Source organism: Lepisosteus platostomus, chromosome 3 (genome assembly GCF_059453375.1).
Source record: "Lepisosteus platostomus isolate fLepPlt1 chromosome 3, fLepPlt1.hap1, whole genome shotgun sequence".
Classification (NCBI taxonomy): Eukaryota; Metazoa; Chordata; class Actinopteri; order Semionotiformes; family Lepisosteidae; genus Lepisosteus; species Lepisosteus platostomus.
In genome coordinates this window covers 11,805,927-11,821,666 of record NC_142613.1, presented here as the reverse complement: position 1 = coordinate 11,821,666, position 15,740 = coordinate 11,805,927, and the positions used below count along the sequence as shown (strand labels likewise).

Below are 15,740 nucleotides of genomic sequence, written 5' to 3'. Positions count from 1 at the left end.
CATTATAGTTCTTGAATTGTATTGGTTTGTGTGCTTTGATGAATGTTCAGGCTGGTTATGATTGTTTCATAACAGTGCATTACTTGCCAGGATTGCTAAAAATAGTTTCTGTAAAATACTGTAGTTCGCGGAAAGAGCAGAAGCAAGGCAAGGACTTGAGGAAGTTCATGATAAAGTATCTTTAATTTTTTGTAAGCTGATTTCAAGTGTTATATTAACATGATTAATTAAAAAAAGAACAAGGAAAGTGTACCTAAGACATTTGCTATTCTAGTTTCTCATAATACTCAGATTCATCCTAGATTTTTTTTTTTGCTTTTTAAAATGTGGTAGATTCCCCAATTTATTATAGTACAATGAACAAAACAGATCTTTGCTTTTAATTGTAAATTTCTGCTTTTTAAAAAAGTAATAAATGCACACATAGACATGCAGCTTTTTGCAAATTAAAGTCAATTATATTCCAATAATAACATTAAAGTCAGTACAAAGTATTTTAGTAAACACTCACAACAGAGCAGGCCTGAATTTATACACAGCTCACAATCCAGAGCCAATGGTCAGTATTTCAAAGACATTTTAATCAATGAAAACATTTAAAGTAGTGGAAAAAAGCACTAATATCATCCACCCTATGGAAAAACCCTATGAAACACAAGGAAAAAGGAAAAACACTATGAAACACAAACATGGGGGATGGATTATTATTGGAAAAACCCTATGAAAAACCCTATGAAACACAAACATCGGGGATGGATTGTTATTGGCTGCTAACCACAAACCTGTGAATGCTTTTGCCACAAACCTGTGAATACATCATTCTGGTGCACTGTGGCTGTTGTCGAATCATCCAGGTGGGGGTGCACATTGGTGGTGGTGGAGGGGAGTCCCCATTACCTGTAAAGCGCTTTGAGTGGAGTGTCCAGAAAAGCGCTATACTGTATATGTAAGTGTAAGCAATTGTTATTATTATTAAGATTAATTCTTGTTTCTAAACCGTTGCTGTTATCTAACAGCAGATTAATAAATGTGGACGTACTGTACACATTGAAATTAATTAACAATTATTCTGAGCTCAAAATAATTTTGAAAGTTAGAATTTACATTGCACTGTGTAACATTGCCATCACAGGACTTTTGAGCTAAAAGGATTTAACCAATGACGCGGAAAAGCAACATTTATTTTAATTTCAGTCTGCTCAACATTACTCAAAGTTTGGTAACGGTCATGAAATATTCAGTTCATTTATATACGAGATTACAATTTGAGATATCATAAAAGAATTAATATGTTTTCACAATCAGTTTCCCTGATTTCCCACTCTGACCATAGGAATAATGGACATAAAAAGAAGCACTTAATAAATAGCAATTATTGTCATCATTATAAATGCTTATCATTTAGCTTACAAGAGAAAAGCACTTGGTTCAGCTCAAATGCAGAGAATGATTGTAAAGAGACTTTTAATAAATGGCCTCTTGTCAGTGCAGCTCAACCATTTTCATGTTGGAGCAGAGACCCGCTGTACAAAAATACTGAATTAAGTGGCATTGTCATGAAATTACATTGTGATAAAAACCTGAAACATAGAAGATGTTCAAGTGTAGAGCTAAGACTCTGCCCTGACAAAAACAAGCAGAAAAATAATACTAGTAACACTCTAGTAAGACTCCAGGTTATACCCCTAGTGTATAATACTGTATGTCACCAATGCGGTGGGGTCTGCCAAAGTGCAATGGGTTGAAACCCTTTGAGGGATGGGGGGTCACTGTAAAAAGGATAAGGCCCTGTCTGCTTTTTATGCTGTATAATGCTTCATTGTAAAAGCAATGAGAATTTGTTATGCAAAGATAATTCTTAATACATACTATATGACAGACTGCCCAACCATATTGTGAAGGCTGATAGGCTGAGGTTACACACATTTACACATATTGTGACTCAATGGATAGAAAGAAAGTGTCCTATGCTTGGGCCTGATTAAGTTAACAATAATTTATGATGAGAAGAGGTATTGCCAATCACATTTATGTGTCGGAAGAAGTTCCTTTCATTTCAGAAAAAAAACTTGTCTTCAGACAAAAATACTTTAAGTTGTTTTTACAGTGTAGATCCCAATCAAATTACAGCTGATGTAATGTACATAGAAGCCCTAAATGTTGTCCAGATCTATGCAGTAAGCTCTTGCTGGAAGCTTGTAGATCTTTCTTTCAAGTTCAGTTCTACTGGGTAGTGGTCCCTCACATCCAAGGCCTAAAGAAATGAAGGGACAATTGAAAGTAGACTGTTAAATATGGTGGCAAATCTCTCTATTCTTTTCCTTTATTGCCAGTTCATGTAATGTACAAAAAGGCAGTATTTGAATAGAATAGTTCCTTTTAGATTTTCTTGACACTTTTTAGAAACAGTTGTATTTAAAATCAACAGATGATCTGTACCTTTTGAAGAGTTCAAAGCCTTTATAATAGAGTTATGGGAATGACCTCCTCTGAGCTTAAAGTCCTACTTCATCAAGGTCTGGATTGAAGTGAAAGTTGACCGACTATAAGAAATGGGACTGTCCTTAACAAAAGGTACTGATAGGAGCAGAACTGGTTGTTGGATCTTTACCGGATATGATATGTCATAGCCTAAGATTCATTTAGCTCCACAAAGTTTTTTTTTGTGGTAATGAAAACACTGCAGATTTTCCAAATCAGACCACAGAATCTTTGTAGATCAGAGCCATACTCTTCTGAGCTCAGCAGCTGTAAAATATGCTCACAAAGAGAGAAGGCCTGGACATCAAAGAACCACACTAGATTTGCAATCCACATCCATAAAGGCAAACCAAAGAGTTGCACTGAGGAAAATCTGGGAGTCTTAACTGTTCATCATGGACTCATGACATGATATAACACTGTGCAAATACTGCAATGAGGACGAGGACATGATGGACTTGATTTTCTTTGTACCCAGAAGATGTCGTCTTTATCTCCACTTCGACAGGGTAATGATCACTCACTTCCAGAGCCTGAAATTAAAATTCAACTTCAATACACAGGATGCTGCACCCAGACTGAAAGAGTTACAGCAGTATCTTTTTATCTAGAATCTCAGACAAGTTAAACAGACTCCAACATACAGTGCCTTGCGAAAGTATTCGGCCCCCTTGAACTTTTCAACCTTTTGCCACATTTCAGGCTTCAAACATAAAGATATAAATTTTTTATTTTATGTGAAGAATCACCAACAAGTGGGACACAATTGTGAAGTGGAACGAAATCTATTGGATTTTTGAAACTTTTTTAACTAATAAAAAAATGAAAAGTGGGGCGTTCAAAATTATTCGGCCCCTTTACTTTCAGTGCAGCAAACTCACTCCAGAAGTTCAGCGAGGATCTCTGAATGATCCAATGTTGTCCTAAATGACTGATGGTGATAAATAGAATCCACCTGTGTGTAATCAAGTCTCTGTATAAATGCACCTGCTCTGTGATAGTCTCAAGGTTCTGTTGAAAGCGCAGAGAGCATCATGAAGACCAAGGAACACACCAGGCAGGTCCGTAATACTGTTGTGGAGAAGTTTAAAGCCGGATTTGGATACAAAAAGATTTCCCAAGCTTCAAACATCCCAAGGAGCACTGTGCAAGCGATCATCTTGAAATGGAAGGAGTATCAGACCACTGCAAATCTACCAAGACCTGGCCGTCCCTCTAAACTTTCAGCTCAGACAAGGAGAAGACTGATCAGAGATGCAGCCAAGAGGCCCATGATCACTCTGGATGAACTGCAGAGAACTACAGCTGAGGTGGGAGAGTCTGTCCATAGGACAACAATCAGTCTTACACTGCACAAATCTGGCCTTTATGGAAGAGTGGCAAGAAGAAAGCCATTTCTCAAAGATATCCATAAAAAGTCTCGTCTAAAGTTTGCCACAAGCCACCTGGGAGACACCCCAAACATGTGGAAGAAGGTGCTCTGGTCAGATGAAACCAAAATCGAACTTTTTGGCCACAATGCAAAACGATATGTTTGGCGTAAAAGCAACACAGCTCATCACCCTCAACACACCATCCCCACTGTCAAACATGGTGGTGGCAGCATCATGGTTTGGGCCTGCTTTTCTTCAGCAGGGACAGGGAAGATGGTTAAAATTGAGGGGAAGATGGATGCAGCCAAATACAGGACCATTCTGGATGAAAACCTGTTGGAGTCTGCAAAAGACCTGAAACTGGGACGGAGATTTATCTTCCAACAAGACAATGATCCCAAACATACAGCAAAATCTACAAAGGAATGGTTCACAAATAAACGTATCCAGGTGTTTGAATGGCCAAGTCAAAGTCCAGACCTGAATCCAATCGAGAATCTGTGGAAAGAGCTGAAAACTGCTGTTCACAAATGCTCTCCATCCAACCTCACTGAGCTCGAGCTGTTTTGCAAGGAAGAATGGGCAAGAATTTCAGTCTCTCGATGTGCAAAACTGATAGAGACATACCCCAAGCGACTTGCAGCTGTAATCGCAGCAAAAGGTGGCTCTACAAAGTATTAACGCAAGGGGGCCGAATAATTTTGCACGCCCCACTTTTCATTTTTTTATTAGTTAAAAAAGTTTAAAAAATCCAATAGATTTCGTTCCACTTCACAATTGTGTCCCACTTGTTGGTGATTCTTCACATAAAATAAAAAATTTATATCTTTATGTTTGAAGCCTGAAATGTGGCAAAAGGTTGAAAAGTTCAAGGGGGCCGAATACTTTCGCAAGGCACTGTATCAGTTCGATTTTCTCAAGTTATAGAGTAGTCCTAAGGTCGTGACTCGGGGTTCTCAAATTTAATTTTTCAAGGGCCTGATTTGTTTTACATTTTGTGTAGTCTGTTTAACATTAACTTACAGTAATTGGTTTATTAGACTTGAAGAAAAAGCGTATATATTGCAAGCAGATAATGCAAAATATTTATGAAAGGTGCTGTTATTCATAAAACCCCTTGAACACTAGATACTGCAGAAGTATTATAATTATACAGTCAATTAGACCAACTCTGTAAGAGTGCTTGGGTGGAACAAAATCCAGATGACTGAGGGATGAATTAAAAGAAAATATTGCTGAATCAATTTATAGTTAAGATTGTTGCTTACTAATTTTCTTTTTAAGAACAGATAAGCAATTCTAAGAAAATGCTTTGGGAAATGAGTCATGTCATAATGTGAACAAGCAGGAACAGGAAATCTGCATTGCAAACGTAATACCACAGAATATTTTTAGTAGATTAAAACAGCACACAGACAAAAAAATAAAATAATCATTATCCTTAGAGAATGAATTTCTCACCCTAAAGTTGTAAGTTTCCTTTAATTCCTTTCTCCCACCCTTTCTTTAATAACAACAAATATTCAAATAGTAGCATGAAGTAGCATAATTAGCCCTATACAGTCATCATCAGCCACTCTTACAACTTTATAAGGTTATACACTTATTCTATTTTTAAGAGGCATATAAGGTTATATATAAGGTAATCTGGAGCTGTACTGTGTTATATTCTATCTGTGTGCATACTGTATATGCAGTTTACAGCACAGCATTCAATAATATCTAGTTTTATGAGCTTTCAGATTCTAGTTAAAGCCGAAGTCAGCTGCTGGAAATATTTTTGTGACAACAGCACTTACTGTACATGCTCAGACATGTTCAGACACAGACATGTTCATGAATTCCACCATACTAATTACTGTGCTGATTTAGCTTCATTAAAATAACCTGCAGCTCATGAAAACCTAAGTTGTAACACATCACCTCTGAAATGGAAGTCCCTTTCTTGGCAAAAAAAGAGAAATATGTGGAAACATCAAATTATTTCCTTAGATCTAAAATTGGAGCACAGAAGGATGCTCTATGGTTTTACTTGAGTTAATGGTGTAGTATTTGCAAACTTCACAGATCTTCCAGGAGTCACACACAAGAAATGTCTGTTTTGTGTGGTAACAGGAAGGGCTGCCGCAAGATTGATGTTTTAACACTTTCAAATAGTTTTAAGATCAGTTTTAGAGATTGTAAGGCGGGACGAAATGTAAATCTTTTAGTTTTAGTTTACCTCATCTTCCCTGAGGTGGAACTCCCTGGCAAAGTTGAAAGGCTTGGCAGAGTGTGGAACAATTCCCTGGAAGAAAGAGTCCCCATGCACAACGATCCTGGGGGAAAAAGGTGACAATACCCAGTGATAAACTGGAGCATTTAGCTAAAACAAAATAAAATCAAGGGAGATCTCTGAATCTCCAATGGGGAATAATTAACATCATTAGCATCATATAAATGATGTTATATTTATATGAGATAAGATAATTGTTTTTCTTTCTTATTAAAATGCTCATTCCAGTCCTTTTTTGTCCATGTTCACTGGACTTGATATTATTGCTGGTGTGATCTGATGCAGGACTTGGATTATTCCTCTCGTCAATTTCCTTACCGGTCATATGCACAATCTGTGGTGGCACGCACTGTCGTGTCAGCTTTGTTGTCAATCAGCCAGAAAAAACCTGGCTGAGTGAACAGGCGGATATTCTTCCAGTCTTTTTTAGGAACATATCCACAGGCTGCATTAAAGTCCCCGAGAAACATCACATTCTGCAGAATGGGAGACAGGGAGAGAAAGTCCATGACTGTTTATCTGACCAGCTTGCCAACAGAGTCTAGTAACAGCGTGCCAACATCATTTTGAATTATAATAGAGGCACCACCACAACCAACTCACACACTTCTTACAACATATAAATCCCCACAGCTTGGAGAAGATCCCTCTGCTTAAAACAAACTTATAGGAACCCACTGAGGTTATGGCCAAGGACGTTACTGTTGCAGAGAAAGTTGAGGAAATACTGGGTATTCTAGGTTTGACGTAATTAAAACTTTATAGCCTCATCACACTTGTTGGTACATGCAGGGAAAACATCTTCTCAAGAGCTAATAGATCCATAATTCCTTGTACTCCAAAGCACTAATGACTCAGAAGCACTCATTGTTTGTTGAGCAGAGGAAGCGGAAGACACATCTTGGATCTAAAGAACAAGACCATATTAAAACCCGAAAGATTGGGACCTACTGGAAGAACTGTGTACCCCTGGGAATCAGAGGGTCAATATGACTCAGACAAAACTATCAGATCACTGCTGAACGGTGACTGGGTGATACAGTCAACTCTTGACCTTGCCCTGAGCAAGTTACTTAGCCTCCTTGGGCTCATCCTTCAGGAGAGATGAAAGGTCCCATTATAGTGTCACCCAAAAAACTCCCCTGCTCTCCATACATCACTCTGTATTACAGAACATAATGCTGAGTGTGTTTATTATTTATGCAGAACTGGTATATAAAAGTCTGATGACTTTTCAGATTGAAACATAATTCAGATTATGTTTTGGTTACATTTTGGACTTCAATTTTTCAGCGTCATTTTCCATCGGTGTAATCACTATTAACTATGCAATAGGATATCGCTCACTGAGCATGTTTTCCTTCCCGCCACCACATTATTTTTCATTTAATTTAGAAAGAATGCCTGGAGTGATCCTGATAATTCTAATACATTTCTAAACGATAAACGATGACAAAAATCTTTCTTATTCTTAACTTGTGTATAAGCATCTTGAACTTTTCCTCTTCACTGCTGTGTTACAGTGATATTAACTTTCAGAAAGTACAAACTGTGCATTATTAGGCATTTAAATGTTTTGGATTATTAACATCTATAAATGTACACTGTATCCAAAGAGGAGCTTTAATCTTGGATTAAAAATCTGGCCTTTCATTGTGTGTTTAAGTGTGGGAAATTGTGTGCTATTTTCCCACATGTAAAACACAAAATTGGGAACTGACAATCCTATCAGGACTTGGAGGTGAAAAAAAAAAAGATCTAGCATCTTATATTTTCTCACTTTAATTTTCCAGAGACGTTTCACTTCTTGGAAGACGTCATAGAGCTCGTCGATCTCTTTGGTGGCGTTCGCAGGGGCTGTGTGCTGGGGAATGAGGACTATATCTCTCGCCACTGGAAGAAAAGAAGGCTGGCATTCACTCACAAAAGAAACGGTTCGACAGCATTCAGGACCTCCCAGGGAGAAAAAGCACCTTTTAAAAAGTTGGACATTTATGCACTAGGAGTGGTTTGGACAAAAGTAGTTGGACTAATGTTTGGCTTGACATTATAAACAGCAGTAAGAAACTCGCTTTTAAAGAGAGGATTGGGGGTAGCAACCTTCCTTCCATTCCATCACAAGAGTCTAGCCATTCTTTAATCAACCAGTTTTTAATCATCATATTGATTGCCTACTTTTTCAGTCTTGAATGCAAAGCTCTGCATTATGAACACCTCAATGGCTTAGGAGGCTCAGTTGTTACAAACACATGATTTGTGAAACGTCTGTAATAATTTGTAATGTAATAATAATTTTAAAATGTTATTTTTAATACTTTTTAATCTTTTCCCACCACTATTACTACTTTAATTATCACAGTTTTGTGATCAAAACCAACCAGCCACTTTCAGAAGTTACAGAGTGGAATATCAAAAGCACATTTTGATATGGCTCTGTGTTTGCCATTAACTCACTGTTCTCTTTAATATCAATTAGTACTTAGCACCAGTAGTAATTGCACATTTCTCTGGCCTCTGTAATAAGCTTGGAACAGAGCATTTGCTAAATCACCAATTTCAAAATTGCACATAGCAATGCAATGCACATACAGTAGCATGCTCATAGATATCTATAAACATGGTTGAATACTGACCAGTTTTTGGAGCCCGAAAATGCACAACAAAAGGTTCCCTGGCAAAAGCGTCGACATCCCCTTTCTGTCTGTCAGGGTACTGGTATTTGTCTTTCACCTCCACTTGATCCGACCTGTGTAGAAAACAGGTTAATAACTGGGGTTGTCAAACTCTCAATTCCTGGAAAGCCAAATCATGATCTGACTTTCATTTGGTCTAGCCAAGCTCTCCATTAAATATTCTGTTTAATTTCTAAATTGGTCCACTTAGTCAGACATTGACTTTTGGAGAGTTGGAAAGTAAGATCCTTCCTAGTCTTCAAAATATTTTAATACGTTGAATGAAAAGTACATTTAAAATTTTGCTTTTTCTGGTTTTAAATACTCCAGGTCTCCCCTTTGTATGCCAGATTCCATATGTTTCTGCTAAAGAGAAGATTTTCTCTTTTGGACAGTTTGTGAACAATGTTTGTTTAATATCCACAGCACTTTCCTTTGATGAAAAGTATCTGTGTGTTTTTTGAGAGACCTTTTGAAAAATGTGCTAGTAAAGGTGTCACTTAAGCCTGCATTGGTGAGAAGCTGCTGATGATTTGAAGAGACCCATAAACCTTACGGAACTACAGTTCACCATGAAGACAACACTTGGGAGGTCTAGCTAGATATATGATTAGGTGAGTGGATAACTGAGACCTATTGTTTTGAGTTTCAGGGTTCAAGAGAGAAGACAGGGAAGTAATGTGGACTTGCAGTCAAAGATACTTCACCTGTATACAAAGACATACTGCTCCTGGTATGCTTCTGTTCTTCCAAGACGACCACTTGCAACAAAGTCGTACTTGTGCTTTTCGTCATATCTAAAGAATAGAAATAGAAAAATGAGCCACTATATAAGAACTAAAAAGTCACAGATAAGACGAGGTCAATCGACCCATCTACTTATTTGGCAGTTAGTAGTTAATTGATCCAAGGACCACATCCAGCCATTTCCAGAAAACCTTCCAGGTTATCAGCTTTCACAACAAGACTGGGTATCTTATTCCAAACTCCCACAAACTTCTGTGTAAAAAGTACTTACCGTTTTCCATTATAAATGCCCTTCCGTGTAGTTTCTACCTGATGTGTGTTTCATTTTTGATTCTGAAATCTATCTGAAGTTTATTGTGTTGAGTTGACTCGCAAAACTTTGATAGTAAGAATTGAACTACACCAGCTAAAATGACTTTTGAAGGACTTTTTAAAGAGGCATTTAAGATCCAATGCAGCAGTCATTGCATCCTGAGCAGGAAGTAAACTAGGACAGGACAATTGTCCTTATTAATTAAAGGACTAATTTGAAATAAACTAGAATGCAAATTGAATGTTTATTGAATGTTAATTTCATATTTGGTGACTTCCTATTACTTACAGTAATTACTGCAACATAATTTTTACAAAGTATTGTTTTAAACAAAACTCAAAAAACAAAATGCACATTGAATGTTTATTTTATTATCTTGGAAATAAATATATCTTAAGGAAATATTGCTTTTTTTGTTGGGAATTGCAATATTTCCCTCAGATATATTTATTTTATTGAATTGATAAAAAATACAGTTTGTTGCTATGGCATACTCAGGTGATCTAGCACAGACTTTGTTCAAGTTATGCCCATTACGTTGTGGTTGAGTACACTTTTCTGCCTGGGAAATTCTGTGGACATTTTTCATTTAATTGCTATTCTCCTGCAAAATTAGTTAAATTCCATATAATTAATGATATGCATACAATTTCCCCTGAGCTACTTAACTGATTCTGTGGGAGACTGACTGACTGAGACACTTTGGCAAACTTTGCAAGCCTGGTTAAATGCTGTGGAACGACCAGGCAAGCCTGCAGCCGCTGCCTTGTCGCTGTGGGCGAGAGCTGTCCGTGCAGAGGAGAGGGTACCTGTTCAGATCTCTTATCAGCTTGGGGACAGCCCGCCCCTTGCTGTCACGCACCTCTTGCAACAGACACACATCGCACCGCGACACAATCTGGTGGCAGAAGCAGAAGACAGTGATGAACACACGCCAAGCAAGAATCACAAAAGCATTCCGGGCACTTTTAATTTCTGGCCTTCATATGACACTTTCTGTGCATTGGCAGAAGTATGATCCATGCACTTTACCACAGTCTCATTTTACGAGTGGTATCCAACAACTAACCTTCTCCACTCAGTCCTGAACACGGTTCTGCCCTAGCCTCTGGTTTACATCTCAATTAATCCGATTAACGGGGAGACAGCTGAGATGTAACTGCTTATTTATTATTTAAAAATGACTATCACTGCATGTCAATCTCTGCAGAGATGTTTTGCCATAATCAGTAGAAAAGAGCTGGTGGTTTGTCATCTCCCTTATTAGGCAGCAGATAATCCAGCCACAATGGTCTCATACCTGGGAAGTTAAGTTCTAACAGAGCAGTGGCAAGGTCCTACAAACAGGGTGAGTGTATGGCCTAGCACAGTGTGTATCAGTGAAGGGAAGAGGAATTATTGGGTGGGCTTTCAGCTCTTCATCATGCTCCCAGGTCTGGGAACATGAAAACAAGCAGTGAATACTGTAACCATCAACACTGAGAAACCTCAATCATTTTCAACTCTATTGCCCAGCCATATTTTTGAAACTGGTACAGTGGTTTCTTTTAAATGGCTGAATAAGATCCTGGGGTCAATTTGCTTCAGAAAAACAAAATGAGCTAGATGGACCGAATGGACTCCTCCTGTTACAGTTCATATGTTCTTTTTTCATATGGTACATATGGTTACAATCTTCAGTGTCTCCCAGGAGACTGCTCTTTTCTTGCGCACGTCACGAGACTCACCTTGACCAAACTTAACATCACCTTCTCATTGGAGGATTTGGATTCGCCAAAGCTTTGGACATTGAAAGAACATATTTTAAACGTTGAAGCTGCTTCGAGAAGAAGGAAGCATAGGAGGAACCTGGCTGATTTCATGATGAGACGCTGTCAGGAGACAAAATGTTACCACATACCTTAACCAGGAGTCCTTTTGTGTTAAAATCCTAAATCACTCCCAGTACAATCACATGCTATTCAGAACCTGTGTTCTTGAAAAAAAAGTGTATCATTTTCATGTCTTTGACATAGGGATTTGATTTGTTTTTACTGTTACTATACAGAACATGTGATAATGTAATTGAAGTTACAGGGGTAACAGTATGGCCCAGGTAATAACTAGTTTTGGTAACAGGTTGAACTGAAGTGTCTAAACATTGTTGCAAGATTAGACTACACACAAAGTTTCCTTTCTTATTCCTTATACTCTTATTACAAAATAACTCTAATCTTTTATAGAAAAATTCCCTAACACAAAAATTTGAAAAATCCAGATCATGTGAAAGGTAATGTCAAGTTCCAGGTTTTGGTAAAATCCCTGAAACTGCATGGGATAAAAACAAAAAATTAAGTTTTGAAAGAAGACAGCCATAACCAATGAAAATAACTCAGTATTTCAGAACACAGCCTTTTATCAAGGGCAGTTAGACACAGAAAGCGCAATATAGTCAGCAGTTCAACAAGTTAATCAAATTAAATTTGTCATCTATATTTGGTTCCGTTTTCCTCCCACAGTCCAAAGACATAATGATAGTTTAAGTGGCTTCTGGGAAAACTGGCCCAGGTGTGAGTGTGTTCACATCTGTGTCTGTGTGTCTGCCCTGTGATGGACTGATGTCCCATCCAGAGTGCACCCTGCCTTGCTCCTGTTGCTAGCTGGGGTAAGACCCAGCTTCCCCGCAACTCTGAATTCGCAGAAGTGGAGTGAAAATGGACAGATATGGATGAATCATATATATGGTTAAAGATATACACAGCTGCATTGATACCCATCGCAAAAACAATTCCCATACTGTAAATGTCATGTAAATTTAAAACTTAAATCTTAATACTGTAGGGGGTTCATCTTACTACAAATATATAGAGCTAATTCTTACCAATTGTCTCATTTTCAACAAAATGTGAATACAATTGTGATAGAGCATGTTTACTGCAAAGCTGCTTTGAAGCAGTATGGGAAACAAGTTACAAGAGGCAGAGCTACTGGGCTAAGTGCACAAATCAAACGGGTTAAAAAAGAAATTGGCAAATCTAAAGTTTGAATTTGCAGTGAAATCATATGTTTGTTCCTACTTATTTATGTGATTCATTTTTCACAATAAATATTGAACAGCCAGATTTTACCACATCATACATCTTGACTGGAAGAAACACGTCAGCGCAGTTCCTTGGCTTTACCTCCTAAATTAAACATACATGTACAGTTTTCCTAACATAGACTGTAAATTGAGAAGTTATCATCGTGAGAAAGGAGAACCATCTGAATGGTGCTTTATAAGCCCCGACATCTAACCACCATAAAACTGTGACTACTGAAACTTACCAGTTTCCTCTTTTTGTCTTAAGATCCATTGAGTACCCTATTTCATTAGGCTCTAAACAGCACTGAAAACTAATTAATGTATCAGTCTGCCACCCCCTTTGAACGCTTTGACTACACTTTTAGTGTAACACAAACATAATCAGAAACAGCTCCATGAACCACATCCCAGTAAGACTCTATATTCATTTTCATAAAGTAACATCATAAAAGAGGTGTTGAGCATAACAGATGAGGGAAGGCAAATGGACAGCTGACACCCAAAACATCATCAAGAAATACAAGCAGGCAAACCTCATCTGTAGAATTTATATGACTTAATAACTGCAATGTCAGGTTAAATGAATTCACAAGATAAATTGCATTTCAACATTTCTATTTTTGATATTAGCAAACTGCATTATAAAGGAAAATAATAACTCTTAAGAGCAACTCTTAAGATCGCATTTTGTGAAGTACTAACACATTACTATTCTCTTGAAGTAAGTGTCCCCCTCATTTTTGGATTTGAAAATAATCAAATTACAGGAGCCGGCTCTCAATGAGGTTCTCATTACATACAGTATATACTGTACATGTCTTTTACCAGGTTCTTTGTTCTCTTTTTTACTCACTGTGTATTGCTCTGAGTAAATTACTGTGCTTTCCTAGTGCTCCCTCCTTTGGAAAACAAGTGAAATGACCTACACAACAAGCACCAGTAGTAACAGTTGTTTGCTCCCTAGTTTCTTTGAAAGTCATTTTAGATAAAGGTTTGCTAAAAACCTTTATCTTTCATTGTGAAGTACTGCACACTTCATCAGATCCAATTTTTATTTCATCATGTTAAGATTAGTCTGTTTTAAACTGAATGTATCAGTGGAAAGGGAAAGGGACATGGAACAAAAAATAACTTGCAGCAGAGAAAGAAGTACATTAAATCCAATTAAAAAAAAACATTCAAAACTCAAAATCTTTACCTTAATGGTTACAGAGGTAGTTCAAATCCCTAGCCGCTCGGCTAATTGAAGCACTCCTCTCAGTTCTCCCCTGGAAAAACACAGCTCGTTCACTTCCTCTGATAACTAAATACTGCCAGCTGTATCTGCTTCTCTGCAGCCCCTCCCACAGGCTAGGCAGCTCGGTTTTTTTAAGCAATAGGAAGAAGGGAAGAGCTGCTTGTAGCAGCAATCTTTGTGACACAAGCTTGTTGGTTAGCTATCTCTACGAAGCAAGCCAGTTATTTTCATTTTGGGAGCCGTGTGTGGCAGGCTGCAGTTTGGTTCTCCTGCCCAGTGACCTAACTTTGGAATCCACTTTGCAAGAGTGAACTGGACTGCTGTACCATGCAAACCGTAAAAATCTAAAAGGCATTAATTGCAACAATGCTATACAATCCATTATAGAATCTCTAGCCTGCAGGAATTTGTTACCTGCTAGCTCTTTTCTGCACAGAAAGATGCACCTTAATTTATATGATATGCTTCTTTGCACAATTTGTGTACTCCTACCCCCTTACACACCATCGATGTTGATTTAATTGGTTTTATACGTTTCTAGTACTTTCCACACTAACTCCCCGAGTCTTCTTATCTCTTCCCATAGCTTTCATGTATCAGTTTTATGCTGGTCATTTATAAATCTTCCTTTCTTTTTCCCCACATTGATGCCAATGTCTCTTTCTGTATCACTACCATCATCTTGTTCTTTTTCTTCCCTCCCTCTTCCCCTTCTGTGGATCTCCCCAAGTCCTCTCAAGTCCCTTCTTCTTCATAATAATAATAATAATAATAATAATAATAATAATAATAATTGCTTACACTTATATAGCGCTTTTCTGGACACTCCACTCAAAGCGCTTTACAGGTAATGGGGACTCCCCTCCACCACCACCAATGTGCAGCCCCACCTGGATGATGCGACAGCAGCCATAGTGCGCCAGAACGCTAAGTAACATTTGCAAACCTCCCCCCTTTCTACACACTTTCTAGTCCATTCCCTGGTATTCTCCTGTCTTGACTATTGTAATACTGTCTTTGCCAGCCTCTCTGCCTATGGTCTCTGTTCGCTTTAGCTCGTCCAGAAATCTGCTGCTTGCCTTACCTGTTCTCGTCTTGGTGTTTCACGTTACATAATTACTCCAGTCCCTCCACTGGCCCCTATTGTGGCAGGCATCTGATTCTAAACTCTTGTCTCACTAACCACTTTCTCAGACACTTTACTCCTCCCTACCTTCAGTCTTATCTCTTCCTAGACAACCTCTCACCCTCTCTGCCATAATACCCTCACACTCCTCAGTGGTAGAATGCCCCACCCAATGGAACTAGACATGTTCAGTTCTCAACTAACTTACAGTGCCTGCTCACAACTCATGTTTTGATAGCATGTATCCTCTCAGCTCTCAACTACATCCAGTACCTCCTACATTGCATTCAATGTTTTTAAGTTTAAATGTGAATTTGAATTTAGCAATGCTTCAGTAAATATAATTCTTTATACTTTTTTTGCACAGCTCTTTCAAACACAATTATGCTCCTCTAATTGTCATTTTGTCTACACATTATAATTGCTTATGATTTTTATCGTGCATAAATTAA

General features: G+C 38.0%; 1 protein-coding gene across 2 annotated transcripts; it reads right to left on the bottom strand.

The window, feature by feature from the left end:
- Positions 1-436: 436 nt before the first annotated feature.
- dnase1l1 (deoxyribonuclease I-like 1) lies at positions 437-14,274 on the bottom strand. 2 transcript variants are annotated; one of them, XM_088627122.1, is made up of 10 exons: positions 14,124-14,274; positions 11,589-11,732; positions 10,671-10,759; positions 9,509-9,598; positions 8,763-8,875; positions 7,910-8,022; positions 6,448-6,605; positions 6,076-6,172; positions 2,956-3,014; positions 437-2,254 (listed from the first exon to the last, which is right to left on the bottom strand). In XM_088627122.1, exons 2-10 carry the CDS (start codon positions 11,721-11,723, stop codon positions 2,242-2,244), a joined length of 867 nt encoding a protein of 288 aa, XP_088483248.1. In that variant the 5' UTR covers positions 11,724-11,732; positions 14,124-14,274; the 3' UTR covers positions 437-2,241. The 2 variants fall into 2 exon arrangements, with proteins under 2 accessions (XP_088483248.1, XP_088483247.1); XM_088627121.1 differs by having other exon boundaries at positions 437-3,014.
- Between the last annotated feature and the right edge of the window lie 1,466 nt (positions 14,275-15,740).